An 18,783-nucleotide genomic window follows, 5' to 3' on the forward strand; every position below is an offset into this window, starting at 1 on the left:
TGTGTTTGAGTCTCAAATTTCATATCAAGTCCCAGAATGTTCCTTTTTACACACCACCCTGATGCGGTGATAGCAAGCTGTCCCCCAGCACCGAGCCTCTGACTGCACTGAGGGCAGACTGCTACTCCGCACACGGTCTCCTCTCAGGCAGGAAAGGTGGAGTTTTCCTTTTCAGGGTCAAAGGAAGTGACAGGCCAGGGGGGTTGGTTGTACTGATCATAGTGGGGATTTCAGCTTGGTTAATTTGCTTTCAACTTCAAGTCCTCACTTGAGCCTGCATACAGAAAATTAAGCGGTAGGTCTCAGCATCTTGTTTCACTCTGATGAATAAAAGTTGTTTTCAGTATAAGATTAGACTTTCTCCCCCGGTGAATTTCAGTAGCACCTACACAGTTTAAACCAGGGCATCATTTAGTAGAGTGCTATTTGAGTGACATCATAACGACCTATTAAGGATAATGCACATTTGAATGAGCTTAGTTATTCCTTCAGGTTGACTCACGATATGTGTGGTGTTTAGCGTAGCTGTTTCTGAAGTAGCGATGGGCGTTGATTAAATCTTACATTCCAGTCTCCCAAGTGGGAGATTTTCTGAACAAAACATACATGTTTGTCTGAAGCTCTTTTAAGTTATCATTCTGAGTATGAAGTTCCTGAATTATCATCCAATAAGATTTCATATCATAAAATTTACACATGGTGGGGCGCCTGGGTGGCAGCGGTTAAGCGTCTGCCTTCGGCTCAGGGCGGGATCCCAGCGTTACCGGATCGAGCCCCACATCAGGCTCCTCTGCTATGAGCCTGCTTCTTCCTCTCCCACTCCCCCTGCTTGTGTTCCCTCTCTCTCTGGCTGTCTCTATCTCTGTCGAATAAATAAATAAAATATTTAAGAAAATAAAAAATAAAAAATAAAATTTACGCATGGTGTCATGAGAGGCAAACAAGAGCTAGGAAATCAAAAGGATTTGGATTGGTTCTAAATATCATTGTGATATAAGGCAACTTTGATCAATGCACTCTTATATACTAGTAACATACTTACTGTATTAAATTTGCTGATATTATGATTCTAATAAAAAAATGTAAAAATAACCTGGGTTTGCTTTTTAAAACAGAAATATCTCTAGGGTAAAAGTTATATGCTAGGCATGGATAAGTTTTAAGAATGGAAAAATGAGCAAGACAATTCTTGCTCTCAAAATCTCAGCATTTACAAGGCACTAATCTGAGCAATATAATGATCTTTGGTAACATGAAGAGATTCTCAAAGACCAATTTCTGTAATAGACACATTTATTAAAGAAATCAGAGTAACACAGTACTGTTATTGAAATAAATATTTTTTTGGCAGAACTGTTAGTTAAAAGGTGTGCTGAAATGCAATCTTTATGGCAATGTCTTTGGAAGCCATATGTGTGAACGCTAAGCATGATTTTTGGGGTAATACTCTGTCATAGTTTATGTGGTCTGGGTAATAATTATACTTGAGTAAGTTAATTTTGGGATGTCAGTTCCACAAAAATAAAAAGACAATAATATAAGTATTTTTGCCACTAAAAAACAACTAATCAAGTACTATGGGCCTTGATGCATCTTTTACTGTTTTAGAGTTTTGTGTACTTTGTGTCTATCTCATCAACTATTTAGATTTTAGTCATTTCTGGAAATGAATATTTATGACTGGATCTTTTAAGAAAAGGACTCAAATTCTTTGTAGACATTTAAAAAATAGTAACCTTTATTGATATTTACAGAGAATTTATCTAGTTTCCTTACTTGTAATATATACCCACCACCTTCCTGCTCAATGATTAATAATTTTCAGTTGGCATTGATAAAACAAAGCTTCCCTTATTGTAGATTATTTTCCCTTATTGTAAATATGAAGAAACCTAAAAATGAAGAAAATGTAGATAAACAGTATTTGTAAACAATGAAGTCTTAATTTCTTCAAAGTAATTTTCTTATTGATATCAAATGCATATTTTGTTTGAAGGCTCATTGTCGTCATGCACAAGTTAGAGGCTTTGATCTAAGATCTTCAGCTTGCACTCTGGCTCCGGCTCTTTCTACACATAGGTCTCTGGAAAAATCACTATGCTTGAGTTAGGAGGCTGACCATTGTTTTTCTTAGGTAAATCACTTGACATTTCAATGACTTAATTTTGATTCTCTGCAAAATAGAGAAGATGGACTTGATGATATTTAATACTCCTCCTAAAATTTTAATACATCTACTTGCAAATAAATGGATGGATTTCTGGACTGTTAGTGTACTATAAACTCTACAGTTTCCCAAAAGGAAAAAAAATAGATTTTTTCCTTCTTATTTATTAAGAACCATTTTATGTAGTTCGTAGAAAGGTTTTGAATTAAAAAATATGTTTTAGACATGTGTTCATCCTTATTCACTAAGAACCACTTTATTTAGCTTGCAGAGAGGTTATGAATTTAAGAATAGGTTTTTAAGTGTGGTTGATCTACTGACCACAGTGAAATTACTGATTTATTAATTGGGGAATCAGTTCATAATGGACCTTGATATTTTAGTCAATTCCTTAACCTTGACTGTAACATATTATCTTTGTAATATCAATTTAAATCAGTGAAATGCCATGTTTTATAGATATAGCTACGTGTATGTAACGATTTGATAATTGATATTGCTAATTAATGATTACTTATTGATTATGCAGTTGTATGCTGATTTATTCACTTAAAAATTAAATATAAAGCCCCAAGATATAATATTATTCTTGATTCACTGCAAATTCACTGTAAATTCACTATTTACACAGTTTGTTAATATTAATTTTTTTGTTGTTTTTAAATATCTATTTAACTGTTCAGCAGGCTGAATATCAAGGACTCTTCCTTCAGCAAAAAAAAGTTTGGTGACAATACTTAAAGCCATATTTTTTATTTAACTTTTACCTTTATCAAACTACCAAAAGACAGCCTGTTTTTAAATTCATTGGTCATTAACCCCCTTAATCTCAGTCATGTTTTTGTTTCTAAATATAATCATTCATTTACCAGGGTTTCACTGTCTAGGGATCAGGTGTCTCAGCCAAGAAAGTCATTATTCTGAAGGTCTTTAAATGGTGACAGAGGTGGTGGCAGTGGACAATACCTATATCTCAACCATTAGCTGCAGCTGATGTTTTGTTATGAATAAGTCAACCACGAAGTTACCACCTGCCCTTGTAATTGTAGCAGGTGAAACCACATATGTTACTGAAGCCCCAACTATCTTAGCACAAAGGTCAACATTTGTTAGGCAGGCATAAAATATGCAAGTGCCTTATCTTCATGGTGTAATGTTTCTTTAATCTTTAAGGGTAAATTTTCAAACTTTCAGAATAGATACCTTGAAAATGCCCCCTGTACTTAAATTATGGAATTCTGTTTTGTTTTTATTTTAAATATAGTCACTTGTAGAGGAAATTCAAAATGTGATTTTATTTATTTTATTTTAATTTTGCAAAATGATTATTTTATTTTATTTTGGCAAGATGAATATTTAAATGCAATTATTTTATTTCAGGTCTAAATAACTGTAAAGATAAACATACGACACCAAAGTGGTAATGTTAGCACTAAAAGTTTAGCTGTGCAATAGTTTTCGGTTTGTCTTTTTAGAGAATGGAATGTATTTTCAACATAAACTTTTTTTTAGCTTAGGAACACTATTGTAGACTCTTTTAAAATCTTGGAATTTTAAAATAAACTACTAATAGCCATTGTCTGTATTATGAAAGTGGTCTTGTTTGTACGGAAAGAAGTCTTTAAAAATTATAAAGTCTTAATTCTTGTTTCCAGATATCTTTTCTAAACTTTTAATGGTTGATTCCTGTGTTTTATATGATAACATTTCAAAACAATTCTTATCAAATCTTAGTCCAAAGAAGGCATTGTAATGGAGTAAGACTTTTAGGTTAGTGGCAGATCCAAGAATGAGCCACACATGTTAGGGTCTGGAGTCATCAGGAGGGTGGTAATTGGCACGGGCAAGATGTAAGGCAGTCCAAAGAATTATCCATGGTGTGGAAGATAAACTTTTTGGAAACAAGATGTCGACAAAATTTCTATTATCAAACTCCTCTCTTTCCTGTAAGGGATGTGATCTGTCTTATTTTCCTCTGTACTTTTAGTGACTAACATATGCCTGTTTTTTGATAGATTCTAAAATATTGAATGAATAAATACTGGAATTAGTGACAACCTCATCACAAACAGGGTCCATAGTTCTGAAATTCTTGGTAGGTAGAAACATGGCACAGGGTATCAGGAGAAGTGAAGGGATTGCAGGAGACACCTACCTGTGCTAAGGAGTTCATATCTCCTTTTCTACGTAATTCATTACTCCAGGCTATTGGGAGAACTGAGAAAACCCATGCTAAAAACGTTTTAGGGATATCTGAGGAACCGTGGAATAGAAAAGAGATACTGGACAATTAAGAGAAATATACAGATTTCTGCCCCCTAGGAAAGGAATAGGAAGTTCTTAACTTTTTAATTGGTAAGCCGACACTGATTTTAGGAAAAAGGATAGCTGACTTATTGAATGAATAACATGGGGTATCCAAAAAAATAACCTTTGCTGATATCAGATGCAATGATGAAATGTTCTAAATCTGTTTTTATAATTGGTTGACTATAAATACATTCAGAAATGTTTAGTTTTGAACTCATTAATATTAAACTAAATTTATTCCTTCTAATAAAATAGGAAAGCTCAGGGGCACCTGGGTGGCTCAGTTGGGTAAGCGTCTGCCTTCAGCTCAGGTCATGATCCCAGGGTCCTGGGATGGGGCCCTGCCCTGGGCTTCTTGCTCAGTGGGAAGTCAGTTCCTCCTCTCCTTCTGCCTCTCCCCTAGCTCATGCTCTCTTTCGGTCTCTCTCTCAAATAAATAAATAACATCTTAAAATAAAATAAAATAAAATAAAATAAAATAAAATAAAATAAAATAAAATAAAATAGGAAAACTCTTTCTCTTTCTAAAATGATGGAGTTGGCCAAGATCTCATAGAGCATACATGATCAAAGACTTCTAGAGCTGTATCTAGGGATCAATAGAACAGTCTATTTTTTCTTAAATTCTGACAGAGAGAGATTTATTGGCTGACCCAAGATTATATGGCTAGTTAGTTCATATGTAAGTGATTCAGATTCCAGATAGAAATAATATGCACATTTGGTTGTGACATATTTTTCAAATATGATTCATTGTGTTTGTTGAGCATACATTCTTACACATGAGAGAGACAGATTTGCATGGCAGTAGAGGAAACTTACTTTCTAGCTCTGTGTCATTGGCAAATTACCTAACCTCCTTTTTTTATAATAATTTTTTATTATATTATGTTAGTAACCATACAGTACATCCCTAGTTTTTGATGTAAAGTTCCATGATTCATTATTTGAGTATAACACCCAGTGCACCATGCAATATGTGCCCTCCATAATTACCTAACCTCTTTACCTTTGTTAACTAGTTCTCTAATGGGAACATAGTAGTATTTTCCTCTTAGGGCTCTTTTGAGGACTTTTTAAAGTGTGTGTGTATGTATGTGTATGTATGTACACACACACATATAACCTAAAACTATGTCTAGCACATATATTAGCTATTTTGTTATAACTATTAAAATATAGAAGGGGCTTGTTCAATTCATGCACTTAACCACTTATAATGAGGTACCTTTCTGGAATACCCAGCATATTTCTAGTGCATGGTACTGTTTCCTGATGCACCTTTGATGTCATATTTAATTGGTGCCAATATGGATTACCCTTATTCTCAGTGTTCTTTCTTAAACACACACACATGCACACACACTCATATACACTTTGACAAACACACACACTCATATATGCACATTCTCTCACAAATACACTTATAAGGTATCTTTCTCTCTCTCACACACAGACAAGCATACACAAGGTTGGCATATTGGTTTCTAATTAGACCAAATCATAAAATTACAGATGAAAGACAATTTAGAATTGAAAAAAAATCTATTAAGCTAAAATGTCAAAGTTGAGTTATGAGGTATTTCCATCAGTTATCTTTTATTCTTCATTTATTTTTTTACTGCATTTTAAAGACTGTGAACACCTATATGAAAACTCAGACATATACAATATGAAGATAATTATTAATTTCTAAAGAACATTAGTGATTATATTTTTAGATGACCATTGGGTCATTGATTCTTAAAACCATATTTTTCAGGCTTTTGAAATACATATATGTGTATGTATGTCAAAGGTCTTCCTACATGAAAACTTCATATATATTCAGTATGTTTCAGAGATGAACAGTAAATTATAATTTTGACTTTTGGTTGTAGGACCTGGAATTCTGATTTATTAAATCATTTTCTCAAAGTCTCTCCCTAGCTCTAAGGAACTCCTAGGTCTGTGCTCACAACTTTAAAACCAAGATTAACTTTTTATCAAACACTTCCCTCTGGGCTAATCATTTTGATGGCATCATCTAGTCTTCATAAAATGCTCTAAGACACATAGTATTATCTCAATTTTAAGATGGGGAGACTAAGGCCAAGATAAATGAAATGCTCAAGTTTACCCAGCTAATAAGTCGGGGATCCAGAACCTGAATTTCAGTTTTTCTACTTTGAAATAACCCACGTTATTTGCAACCGTATAAGGAGGCAGTTGGACATTGGCTGCAGTCGTAGATACTGTGGACCTTTCCTTAAGACAAGTAGCATAGAGAATGATGTGAGCCCAAACTAGAGCTGGCACATTACCAACTGCTTGAGACTGTCTGTATAGACTAAGTTGAGCCATTTGCTGTGATCAAACCTCTCCTATTAAAAGATGGCATTAGAGGTATCATAATTCTTTAGTACTTAAGTTTATATGTAGTTTTCTGGGCTTTTCTTTCTATCATTTGCTCATCCATTTATTAGTCTAGCTCTGCTATCTTTCCCACTCATTCCCTGTCAGAGAATAAGGACAGTCCTACCTGTTGCTTCCCCCTCTACCCCATCTCCTCCTTCTCTCGGAAAAGAAGAAATCTGAATCCTTTTGCTCTCTTCTCCTCTCTTTCCTCATATTCGTTTGCATTGCTCTTAGATCTGATGGAGTTTTTTACAGTTTAACTATAAAATATGACATTTCATCCCATGAGAAAAATGTCTTGGTTATATCCTAGCTAAATGGCTGGATGGATTTTTCTCCATGACTTAATTTTGTGACCCAACTGGGGAAACTTGCAGTTTTATTAGCAGCTGTCTTCCTTTTTCTTATCAGATATACAGCTTTTAGCACCTAGCTCAAAAGAGAAAACACATGGTTTAAAGTTCTTATTTAGACTTCACAAACCCTTCCTTCTAAACAATTTTTCTTAGGCAGGGAAACAAACAAATAACTCTGACTAGGATCTTTCAAACAAAGCTGTTAATATTTGCAATCTATTTAAACGGTACTTTTGAAAGGAAGGATTGTTTAGCTCTAGTCACATTAAGAAGTGCTGATAGGAAGGGAAATAGAAAGAAAAGAAGATGCATGTATTTTCCCCCATGGGTTGGGAGTTGATTTTAAAGGGGAAAATGATGAGAGTTTCTTAAAATGAAATGTGAACTTCTTTATTTCTCCCAGACATTGCTAATATGTAAACATTTCAGGAAGAAATTCTACACCAAATCATTTGTGTATTGGGTGACATTTAATGGTTGAATGGTAGACAGTCCTAAGTCTGGGCAGTTCTTCAGTGGTGCACAAATCTGAGGATTAAATCAACAGTTGATCAGTGGGCCTTTTCTTGTATAAACTCTAAGCTGACACTTTAAAATGTTACTATCAACAAGTCAAATGATTTTACTAGTTTTTTATTTTTTATAAAGATTTCATGGCTTTCTTTAGGATATTTTCTGTTATTTGGATGTTATATAAAGGTTCTGATTCTTTTTGGAAGGCCTAGCTAGCCCGTGGGCTCCTGGTACACATTTTAACTGGTCCCTTGCAGGCATGTTGGGCATTCATGTGTTGTTTCTTTCTCTCTTTGTAGGTTGAAATAACACTTCAGGATATCAATGACAATCCACCAGTATTTCCAACAGACATGCTGGATCTTACTGTGGAGGAGAATATTGGAGATGGCTCTAAGATTATGCAACTGACAGCGATGGATGCTGATGAGGTAACTCAAAGCCTGAATTTGTTTTGAAACCTAATATTCCAGTGATGAATCAAATTTCTACTATAAGTTGACCACTTTTAGTATCCAATAATTAAGGTTAAGCATTGTATGCTCTTTTCCAAAGAATGCTAGTTGTTGAAATGTGGTATAGGCTAAGATGGAGACTAACAAGAGGTAATTTTCCTTTGATCAGCAATTCACTATTCTAGTCAATTTGACTTGGAGGTTTCTAGCGTTTGTACAAGAATGTATGTCAAGTGGAGTTTTCTATAACTGTGAGATGTTTATCCACAAGTACCTGGAATTTGGCTGCTTTCTGAGTCGTGAGAAGGACCTGGTACACTCCTTTCTAAGGAGATTGAAGTGAAGTCTTTGTTCTTAGCAATTCCAAATCAGAAGGATGAGAGAAAATTGGAAGTGTTACTTTGGTGAGTTGTAACCAGATATTTGAGGAAGCTAGAATTCAGGATCTAGTCCAATTTATACTTATGTAACAAAACCTTAAGGACAATTAACAGGTTTAGAATCTATTATCTAGAAAGATGCAAACATAATTTTTCTTTCTACAAGTACTCCCATTTTAAAGAGATAATTATAGTAAAACTAATTTGTTTGCATTATTTATGATTATTTACATAAGTGCACAAAAATAGTGACTGAATATATAAGGTTTTTTAAGAACTTTGCTGAATCCTTAGAAGCAAGGTCCCAAGCGAATTTTTCTAAGGGGTTCACCCTTAGTTCCTTAAAACTGTTTGATCACATGTCAATCTACACATATCTCTCTCAAATATGACATTCCAGTCAAGCCTTGGTAATATAACCAATATTTCCAATTGTTTCCTGTTAAAGGAGAATGGATTCTCATTGAATTTGTGCAAACAAATAACTACATTGCCAGAAAAAATAATTTCTGAATTCTGGAGGGATTAGGTAGAGAGAAAAAGCAAATGCTTTATCTTTGTTTACAGAGGTATACTTTATCAATCTTCTATAGGTCATAGCAAAAAAAAAAAAAAAAAAGAAAAAAGTAGAAAAAAGGCTTCTTACATCTGTTAAAACAAAACATTAAAAGCCAGCAATGTTTTAAACAAAAGTCATACAGAATTATAATCATCCCCCTTAGTTCATTTAGTCCTATGTAATTAATACTTGTTCTACTTGAATCCAGTTTTTTCATTAGCTCTGGAAATTCTTACTCCATTCAGTTTCGTTCTGTTTTTATTTTAAAGTTATCAGAAACCTGCCTTTTGGAGTACTTTCCATGAGTCTTCTTGAAGATGAAGCACTTTTGCCAAAGTATAAGAATGACACAACTGTCTATAAATGACAAAAGACTCAAAAATATCCATTATTAAAACTCTGATGAGAGTTCACTACAATTCACAAGGAAATGTGTAAAATGTTACATATCATTTTAAGATAATAACTGGGATTATGATTGAAATCATTGTGCCAAGACATTAGATTTCCAGGAATTTTACATTATTTCTTGGACACTTATAATTTATACCTATGCAACATAAAAATGCCTTGGTATTATTTCTTATTTGACAATGTTTCCCACATAATTTAACATATCAAATAAACTTAATTACTCTTAATGACTTAATATCTTCTTATAAGGAGAGAGACAAAATCTTTTAAGATAGTTCAGGGACCCTCTCAAAAATCCCAAAGTTAATTGAAGTCAAAAAAATCTTCATAGAATTTGATTTTTAGGAAGGTTGTCAGAAAATATAAAAAAGCTTTAAGATCATAGGTCACCATGGGTGTTTAAGACCATAGGTCACTATGGAACAGTTCAGTTACCTATTTAACCAAAGTGACAATTAAAGACTTCATAGGCAAGTATATAAGTCCTCATGGTTCTGAGCAAAACTTAATTCTTTTAATATTGAGAGTCCTAGGCATCAGTAATCAAAGACTTAATAAAAACAACACAGGAAATTATTTTGATGAAACACAGAATTCTTTTTTTTAAGTATATTACTTTGAAAGGTAAGGAAATCCTTTTATAATTTCCAACAAGAGAAGATCAATGGACCAAGAAAATTTTGTCCTTTTAACAAACAGAAAATCGAATTCCGATTTTGCACCAGGTTACTTTTGATATTAGAACTCATTTGCTTAATTAAATTCATTCTGATCTTAGCCAGGGTTGATCACACATAAATTCCTTTCCCTCATTATTTTTGGTGGGTTTAATTACATACATTAGAATTTTTCACCCTTAAAAGCCTTTGATTTCTAACAAAAACTAAGAAGTAAGCAATTATGAACTGTCTTTTATGTTAGCATTCTGTGGATTGGCAGACTTATAAAAACTTTTTTATAATTTCTAGAAACATGTACTTTCCTTTAGAAAATTTCTCAGCATTAAACTGTTTACTAATGGACCTATCTTTAGTTTCTCCGTAAAAGGAAGCTAAAAGTGGATAAACTTATGTTCAATAACATGTTTCAGTATTTTATTTTATTTGGAAATGATCTGGATATTCAATAGATATAACTAGACTCATCACTTAATTTAACCTAGCAAAACTTTAAGGTTTCAGGTTACCAAAAAGATTTGGGGAAACTAAAAAGTTTACCTAAAACTTTTTATACTACTTATATCTATTTTATTTACTTGTTGTTAACAATTATATTTAGATTACTTATGAAAATTTCATCATGACAAGTTATTTTTATTGCTGACAAATTTTATAACAGAGATAACGTAAGCTTATTTGATTAATAAATCCAGGTAAAATAAAAGTTGTATGACTGCATTATACTCAATGTTGAAAACTCTAAGGACATGTGTATTTTAATTAAAACAACAAACTTGAATTAGCTTTAATATTGAAAATTTTCCCAGATTACATGAACCCAAAAGCATTTGGGTTAGTTTGCATTATATATTTGAGAATTTTTATGAATATTAAATTTATATAAGCTCATATTTGTTTAAGCCAATTAAATATAGCTCTTTCACAGATTAATTTTAGTAATACCATCTGGAGGTAGAGGTATAGAATTATCTACCTCCAGATGGTATTATTAAAATTAATTTTAATATATGTTATATACTATACACACACACACACACACACACTCACATAAACATAGAGAAAGAGAGACATTGGGACACCTGGGTGGCTCAGTTGGTTTAGCGACTGACTCTTGGTTTTGGCTCAGGTCATGACCTCACGGTTGTGAGATCAAGCCCTGTGTCAGGCTCCATGCTCAGTGTGGAGTCTGCTTGAAATTCTTTCCCCCTTGCTCTCCCCTGTACCCCCTGTCTCCCCCGCCTTGCTCTCTAAAATACATATACATAAAAATCTTAAAAAGAAGAGAGACATTATAGCTTCTATATACTTAAGATTTCCCATTAGCTCAAATTCTTAATGACCTTCTTCCCCTGCCTTTTTTTTTTTCTGATAAGGATTACCTCCCCAAAGTTTATACATTAACACTTACATCTCAAAAGCACAGTGAAGAGTGCAAATTATAAGCTTTTTAAGATAAATAGGAGATTTATCAATCTTTGGGGTTGGTAAAAAAGAGTAAGTGAATTTTCAACTGCCTCTAGAGCTGGATTTTTAGTTTTGCAAAGATTTGTAAGATAAGGACAGTTGCTCTCAATTCCTCAAAGAATTGGGTTGCAACTTAAATGACATCATAGGTTGATTCACCCATAAATCCTTTTACAAGGGCTTTAGAAGGTTTTTCTTTCCTTCTGGATTCATAGTTTTATTTTAGCTTAAGGGAGAAAACCTTAAAAAAATTATTTTTGGCTCTGCAATTTAGCCAATTTCTGACCACAGAGCTACTTTATAGTTTTAGCTGGGACAAATAGTAAATATTTCTGGCAGTATTGAATAACACTTTGGACTGAAGAGGTGTCCCCAAAGAGGATGCATAAGATATTTTGTTTTCCTCCTTCTACTGGGCACAACAGACAGAGATCTGGGAGAGCTGACTCTGGCAAGAATTCTCACTCTTAGTTGGCTTCCACCAATTTTTCAGGATCCCATCTGTAGCTCTGGTATTTACCAGAATTTGGCTAGGTTTTTCATTATTTTTAACTTTAGTTTTCCCTTGGCTGTTCAAGAGAATAACAGCAGTTTACCAGAAAATCCCTCAGAGTCCCATCAACTTTGGGAGATCCCCATTAGCAATGGGCCCTCCTTCAAGAGTAGATGTGTGGTGTCTGTAAGGTCATTAACTTGGCAGACTTTTTGCTTGGCCATATAAAGGGAATTCAGACAGAGGATTACTAGAATGAGTACTCAAATAGAGGATAGAGGGAAGCAGTAAGAATTGCATCAGCCTTATGTTTTTTTGTTTGTTTGTTTTTAAGTACCCTTTATACCTTGAATTTTTCATTAGCCTTTTGCAACAAATCTTTTAATGAAGTTATTTTGGAATTTTGAAGACTTTCAGAGGTTTTTGAATGCCAATTAAAATAGGTATTCCATTCTGTTTCTTTGATTTGGCAGTCCTTGCTTTTAAATGCACTTCTTAAATGATCTTACCTAATTGGAACGTTCCTCATAATGGCCACTGTAATTCTAGGTTATAATTATGTTGAGGGCTGGCAGCAGTTTGGTAGGACCCTAGCCACAAATGGGGTTTAACCCACATTTTCTGTCCAGCCATATCTAGCTGCTAATTGGGTGTGACTCACTTATCTGCCTAGCCATATTTTGGGGCTCCCAACCTGACACATACCAAACCAAGTTCTCAGGACACAAAACAAGCTTAGGAAGATTTTACTATTTTTGTAAATATTTATTTCTTCCAGGACCATAATTCTTAGTCATAAAATAACCAGGTGTGTAGGAAGGTAGCAGAAATTCTTTAGATTTTAAACATCCCATTTTTATTATAATTACTTTTCTCAGCTAAGCCTTTGGGTCTCTCAGAACCAAACTAATGCCTAAAAGGGATGTGCCTCTGGGTTGGTGATTGTACAGTGTTTCACAGCGTACCTCAGTCCATGGAAATTTGCTTGAGATTGGCAGGTGACCTAGTGTCAATTTCACTCATTCCATGACCAACTTTTTCTATTACAAGGGTCTTTGATTTAGGTGGTAAGCATCACAATAGCTTTTAAGTGCTTGACCAATGCCCATCAATTTTTGCAGCTTTTTGGCCTCTGAGATCCCTGTTAGCAATAGTCTTTATCTACATAAAACAAGACAAACATGTGCCTCTTAACATGCCAGCAGCAACCAGAAGATGTTATTGCAGACTGGCCAAGAGAAGGCTGTGTGTACCACCAGCATTTCTCAGTGTAGATTTAAAACAACAGATTCTAGCAAATGGGGACTGTGGACTGGAACTGGGGAAAGGACTAAACCAGCAAATTCCAGTAAGTGGGCACTACAGATTGTAGGTGGGGAAAGGGATTCCAGTCTACTGGGGGATTGCAGACTAAACCAAGAGCTAAGGACTGAGGCTTTGGATGGAAGCATCTGCCTAGCTTAAGCTGACTCACTAAGTCTTGGAATGGAAAGCCAATTAGGTTGGGAGCTCAACACAAAGAAAGCAGTGCTCAAAACCAAGAGTAATTTCCCCACCTTCCTCAGAAATAGCTAGAAAGACAGTGAACTCAAAGGAGTTCCCAGGGTCTTGCACCTGTATTTCTTGTCCCTGAAGCTATTTGAAGTCTTGCCACTGCCATCAAATCTGTAAACAACACAAATTCAACAGAGTAAATTTACAAATTGGCTTTATTCAACAATTAATGAATCAGGCAGCACCCCATCTAGCAATAGAAAGGAGCTCTGCCAATCTGTAGAAAAGAAAAGGTTTTTAAAGGCTAAAAGGGGGCAGGAAAATGAAATTATTATTTAGGTATTTTTAAGCTATTATTTAGGTATTATTAGGTATTATTTAGGTATTTTTAAGGTAAGGTCACCTTCCTCAGGGGAACAGAAAGGGTCTATTGAGTGATTATCTCACTAGTACTGACCAAGTAATTCCATTATATATATAATGGAATATTACTCAGCCATAAAAAATGAAGTCTTGCCATTTGTAATGACATGCATAGAGCTAGAGAGTATTATGCTAAGCAAAATAACTCAGTCAGAGAAAGACAAGTACTATATGACTTCACTCATATGTGGAATTTAAGAAATAAAACAAATAATCATAGGGGAAAGAAAGAGAAAGGAAAACCAAGAAATAACTCTTAACTATAGAGAACAAACTGATGGTTACCAGAGGGGAGGGGGTAAACGGGATGGGTGAAATAGGTGATGAAGATTAAGGAGGGCACTTGTGATGAGCACTGAGTGTTGTATAGAACTGTTGAATCACTAAATTCATTTTTTAAATTTAAAAGCGTAAGTAACCATGCAGGTGTTATCACTTAGACATCCTAGTATAGAAAACTACTGAAATGTAAGGTCATGATATCTAGGATATGCAAGAAGTGCATTTGGGGTGAGACAAGGTGTGGAGTTAAAGGGACAGGGAAGTGTTAGGTCCTACAGAGGAAATAGACTGGGGAAATGGAGGGAGGGTTGTTTGAAATTCAGGGGGAGGTAGGGATACTGACAATTTGTGCAAGTGTGACTGCCTGAAGGTATAAAAAGCACCAAATACCTTGTGATCAGATCTGTTGGTGGGGGGAGGGAAAGGCAGGAGAAGATGGGAAGGAGAAAGTAGGTTTACCTACAACTTTAAAAGAAAGGAAGACATTTTTGTAAAACTGCTTTTGAACTATTATTTTTTAAAGATTAAGCCCATGAGGTTACTGTCCTTCTGACATTTTCTCTTGAAAATGAATACATTTTTTTCTTAAAAATTTTAGTAGCTTTTAAATGATCACTATTTCAACTCATGACATGAAGAATCAACATTTCTTTGGCCCTATGCCCAGTGGAATGGATACCTTAGCTTTCTATGGCATTCAGAATCATTAGCTCTTTCCTTTTTTGAGTAGCTTGCAATGAAGTAATATCAATCCTTTTAGATAAACCGTCATCCTATTTACTACTCTATCCTCAGCTTTTTACCTCTTAGTTGATTTTTTTTTTTTAAGAGAGAGAAGTGGGAGAGGGGCAGAAGGAGAGGGAGAGAATCTCAAGCAAGCTCTATGCCCAGGCCAGAACAAATGTGGGGCTTGATCTCACAACCCTGAGACCATGACCTGAGCTGAAATCAAGAGGCAAATTCTTAATGGACTGAACCACCAAATGTTTTCTCTCTTACCAAGTCATGGCTGTTTTCTTTCCTCATCTAGTTTGAATAAGACTCAATATTGAATGCAAGGGTTTTCTTTTACTTTGTAGTCAGCATTATATTTTTCCACAACTATCCAGTGGACTGGTTTTAAAAGATTAATATAATTATTAAAACACTAATAAATATGTAGGTCATTAGCAAATTATTCATCAATACATTCTTTAGTATTTATACATTTCTCCTTAATTACTAAATCAAACATAAAAATATTAGCATGTTAGAGAAATTCTAGTAAGGCACTGGAGAATAATGCCTGGGTAAAGGAATCAGTTTTAGGAAGCAACATGTACATGTTGAACTTAATTTAAATATCATTTGAAACATATGTTGGATCAAGATACGCATCTTTCAGAAGCACATGACTTTGTCAGTCTCTTGTTTCCTTTTATAAACAGAATTATTATGCTTGTAATGGGCCAGGATACTCAAGCTTTGTTTCATGGTACCATACTTGTTTTTGAAAATACTACTTAAGGTTATAAAATGCATTTGCAATTTATAGTTATTTACTTTTAGAATTCCTTCCACGTGCTTTTGTCTCTGTGGTTCCTCAGGAGAGTGGAATATTTTTAACCAGCATTATTTCCACTGCAGCTGAAATACGATATTTGTTTCTCCTGGTATTGCTGATACTGCATATTTTGGATATTAAATAAATAGACTTTTCAAAAGACCTAATTAAATCATTACTCTTGGCCAGACATTTTCAGACATTCACTAGAACTATTAATTCACTGCATCAGCTGATTTTAAATATGAAAAGAATGTTTTATCAACATAATTTGATGCCTTTGCTTCTGTTCAGAAGAATTATCATAACTTTAGGAGAATTAATCATGACAGTTATTTTGTAGACAGGACATCTCTAAATTTCAAACCATTTGTGTAATAGCTTTAAATATGTTTTTGTTTTTTTGCCTTCCCCTAATTTCCAAATACTTGCCATTTTAATAGGTCAAAATTGAATGTAGCTGTTTTCATATCTGGACTGTTTTACTAGAATAATGGTACTCTTAGTTAAACAGAATAAATAGTACAGAATGTGGTCAGATTAGAAGTCTAAAATTCTTATTGAATGTTTTTGTTAAACTATACCATTACAATAAATATGTTAGCTACCCCATGTACACCTGAATATACAAGATACATGTGGTATTGTGTTAAACTCAGCTATTCCATTACTAAATTAAAAGGTGCTTTGAGGCATTCACTTTACTAAATTTTAAGGTTGGCTTAGAGAATGCAGTACAAAAATATAGCAAATGCCACTACACATATATTTTGAAAGAGTATTTCTGCCTTTGACTGTTAGAAATCATACCCTTATGTGTTTGACCATGAAGGATAAAACATATCTAATCTATGAAGGAAAAGTATGGAAACTGTGGGTGCCAAATGTCTTGGCATGCCAGCCGTATAGTCCTATACATCCTAAATTTATGTTCTTCCCAGTATCTTTCTTGACAGTTCTTAGCCTGGTTATTTTGATAAATAAATTTCTAGAGGTTAATAATTGTAAAAATTATACTTATTTTGTGTAAGTATATTTAAGTCAAAAGGTAATTTTTTGAAGTCAACAATTCCAACACTAATTATACCTCAGTGTCAAAACGCAACAATTACATACGATAGGAAATCAGAAAACATATTTTTCCTGGGATATATAGCAACTCAGCTGTATTTTGATTTCAAGTATTCATATACAGGCATCTCTCATCAAATGCACTTAACCCATTACATAAAAACAGGAGTAAAAATAACAGCTAACATTGTCATATACTTTCTGAAGGATCATTCTAGGTTTTTTACATGTATGAACTCATTTAATCTCTACAACAGCCCTATGTGGTAGATAATGTTATAGTCCTGATTGCCTGATAAAGAAACATCAGCTCATAGAGGCTAAATGTAAGGCCCAAGGACACACAATTAACAAGTGGTGGAGCAGAGATTCAACCCCAAAAGCACCAGATATCAACGAGTGCAGTGTATAACATTTAACTCAAAATTTTAATTATAATATACATAATTAAGAAATATCCAAATCAAACTGCTTGTAATTTTAACATTGGACTGTCAGGTTTATAATATATTTAATGTATAATATATTTTAAAATACTACATTATCAAATATATTTTAAAATAAAAAATATGTAATGTATTTTAAAATACTATGAGGTTAGCATTCCTCATGATCAAATCCAGATGGGTTCTTTACTTTTAATTCTTCTAAATTTCTTTTTTTTTTTTGACTTTGCTAAGATCTACTCTTTCTTGAAACTTTAACCTCAATTAGTGCCCATGAAGTGATATGCTTAGACAGCATTGGGCACTTAGTAAACGCTTAAAGAATGTTCTGTTTTTCTCAACCTTTCTGTGTCCTCTGCCAACTTTCTAGTTTAGACTTCAAAATTTTGAGGGCCACAGCTCAAAGATCTAAGAAAACAAGAAATCACCGCTGCTTTCATTTAACAGAACATGGACTTGGAACGTACAAAGAATACAGATTGTAGAAAGTTTCACCTTGAGGAACCGAAGCCCTAGCCTCCTGGGGCCAAACTCTACTCACTCTACCTTCTCTGGCCTCTCCCTACTCCAGTTCCTCTCCTACGTTATCAAGATCCTTGAGAGACTGCTTCTAATTAAAACAAGATTAGTATTTTCTCGGCCATAAAATTCAAGGCAGTCTGTGTTGCATTTGAGATTCTCAAAATATACCCATAACCTAACATTTTAGATTGACCTTTTTCTTCTAGTCTTCATTTAAACTGTCCACTCTAACAAACTGTTTAACAGTGAGTAAGCCAGACATACCATTCTCTTTCCCTCTGCATTTTGCTTAATCTCAAATGTTTCCTTAGTCTTTGCTTTAAAAAAAAAAAAAAATTCTACAAACCCCAATTCGGCTCCATATACACTCTCCTTTATTATCTTCCCTAAAGAAATCAACTCAAAACAATCCATTTCTCTCCTTAGTTCTTACAGTGCTTGTTGCAAGCCTCCTCCATTTAGCACTTGCCTCATTTAATGACCTTGTCCTGCTGAATCAGAAGGACCATGAGCTCAGAGTCAGGCAGACTTGGGTTTGAAATCATACTTGCAGTGTGACTATGTGTAAGTTAACCAGCATCTCGGAACCCAGTGTCTTCATTTGTGAGATGGCACTCATGAAGTTGCGAAGTGAAGTGAGAGGAGGCATACATAGTGCTGTCACAGTGCCTGGCACAGAGCCACCCGTTAGCTGGTTATGTGGTTGATAGTAGTAGTGTCATTTGTATTTTCTGTAGCAACAGCTTGACTCCTTTCTATGTGTATATTTTATGAGTTAAAAAAATATATAGCTAATACTGACAGCTGAGATTTT

General features: G+C 34.3%; 1 protein-coding gene across 1 annotated transcript in view; it reads left to right on the forward strand.

Moving 5' to 3' along the window:
- The window catches only part of FAT4 (FAT atypical cadherin 4), a 165,021-nt gene that overhangs the window by 65,123 nt on the left and 81,115 nt on the right, over nucleotides 1–18,783 (forward strand). The window contains 1 exon segment of the mRNA XM_040626292.1: nucleotides 8,043–8,174. Coding sequence (XP_040482226.1) covers nucleotides 8,043–8,174 — 132 coding nt within the window.

The sequence above is a fragment of the Ursus maritimus genome, unplaced genomic scaffold (assembly GCF_017311325.1).
Source record: "Ursus maritimus isolate PB19 unplaced genomic scaffold, ASM1731132v1 scaffold_11, whole genome shotgun sequence".
Taxonomy (NCBI): Eukaryota; Metazoa; Chordata; class Mammalia; order Carnivora; family Ursidae; genus Ursus; species Ursus maritimus.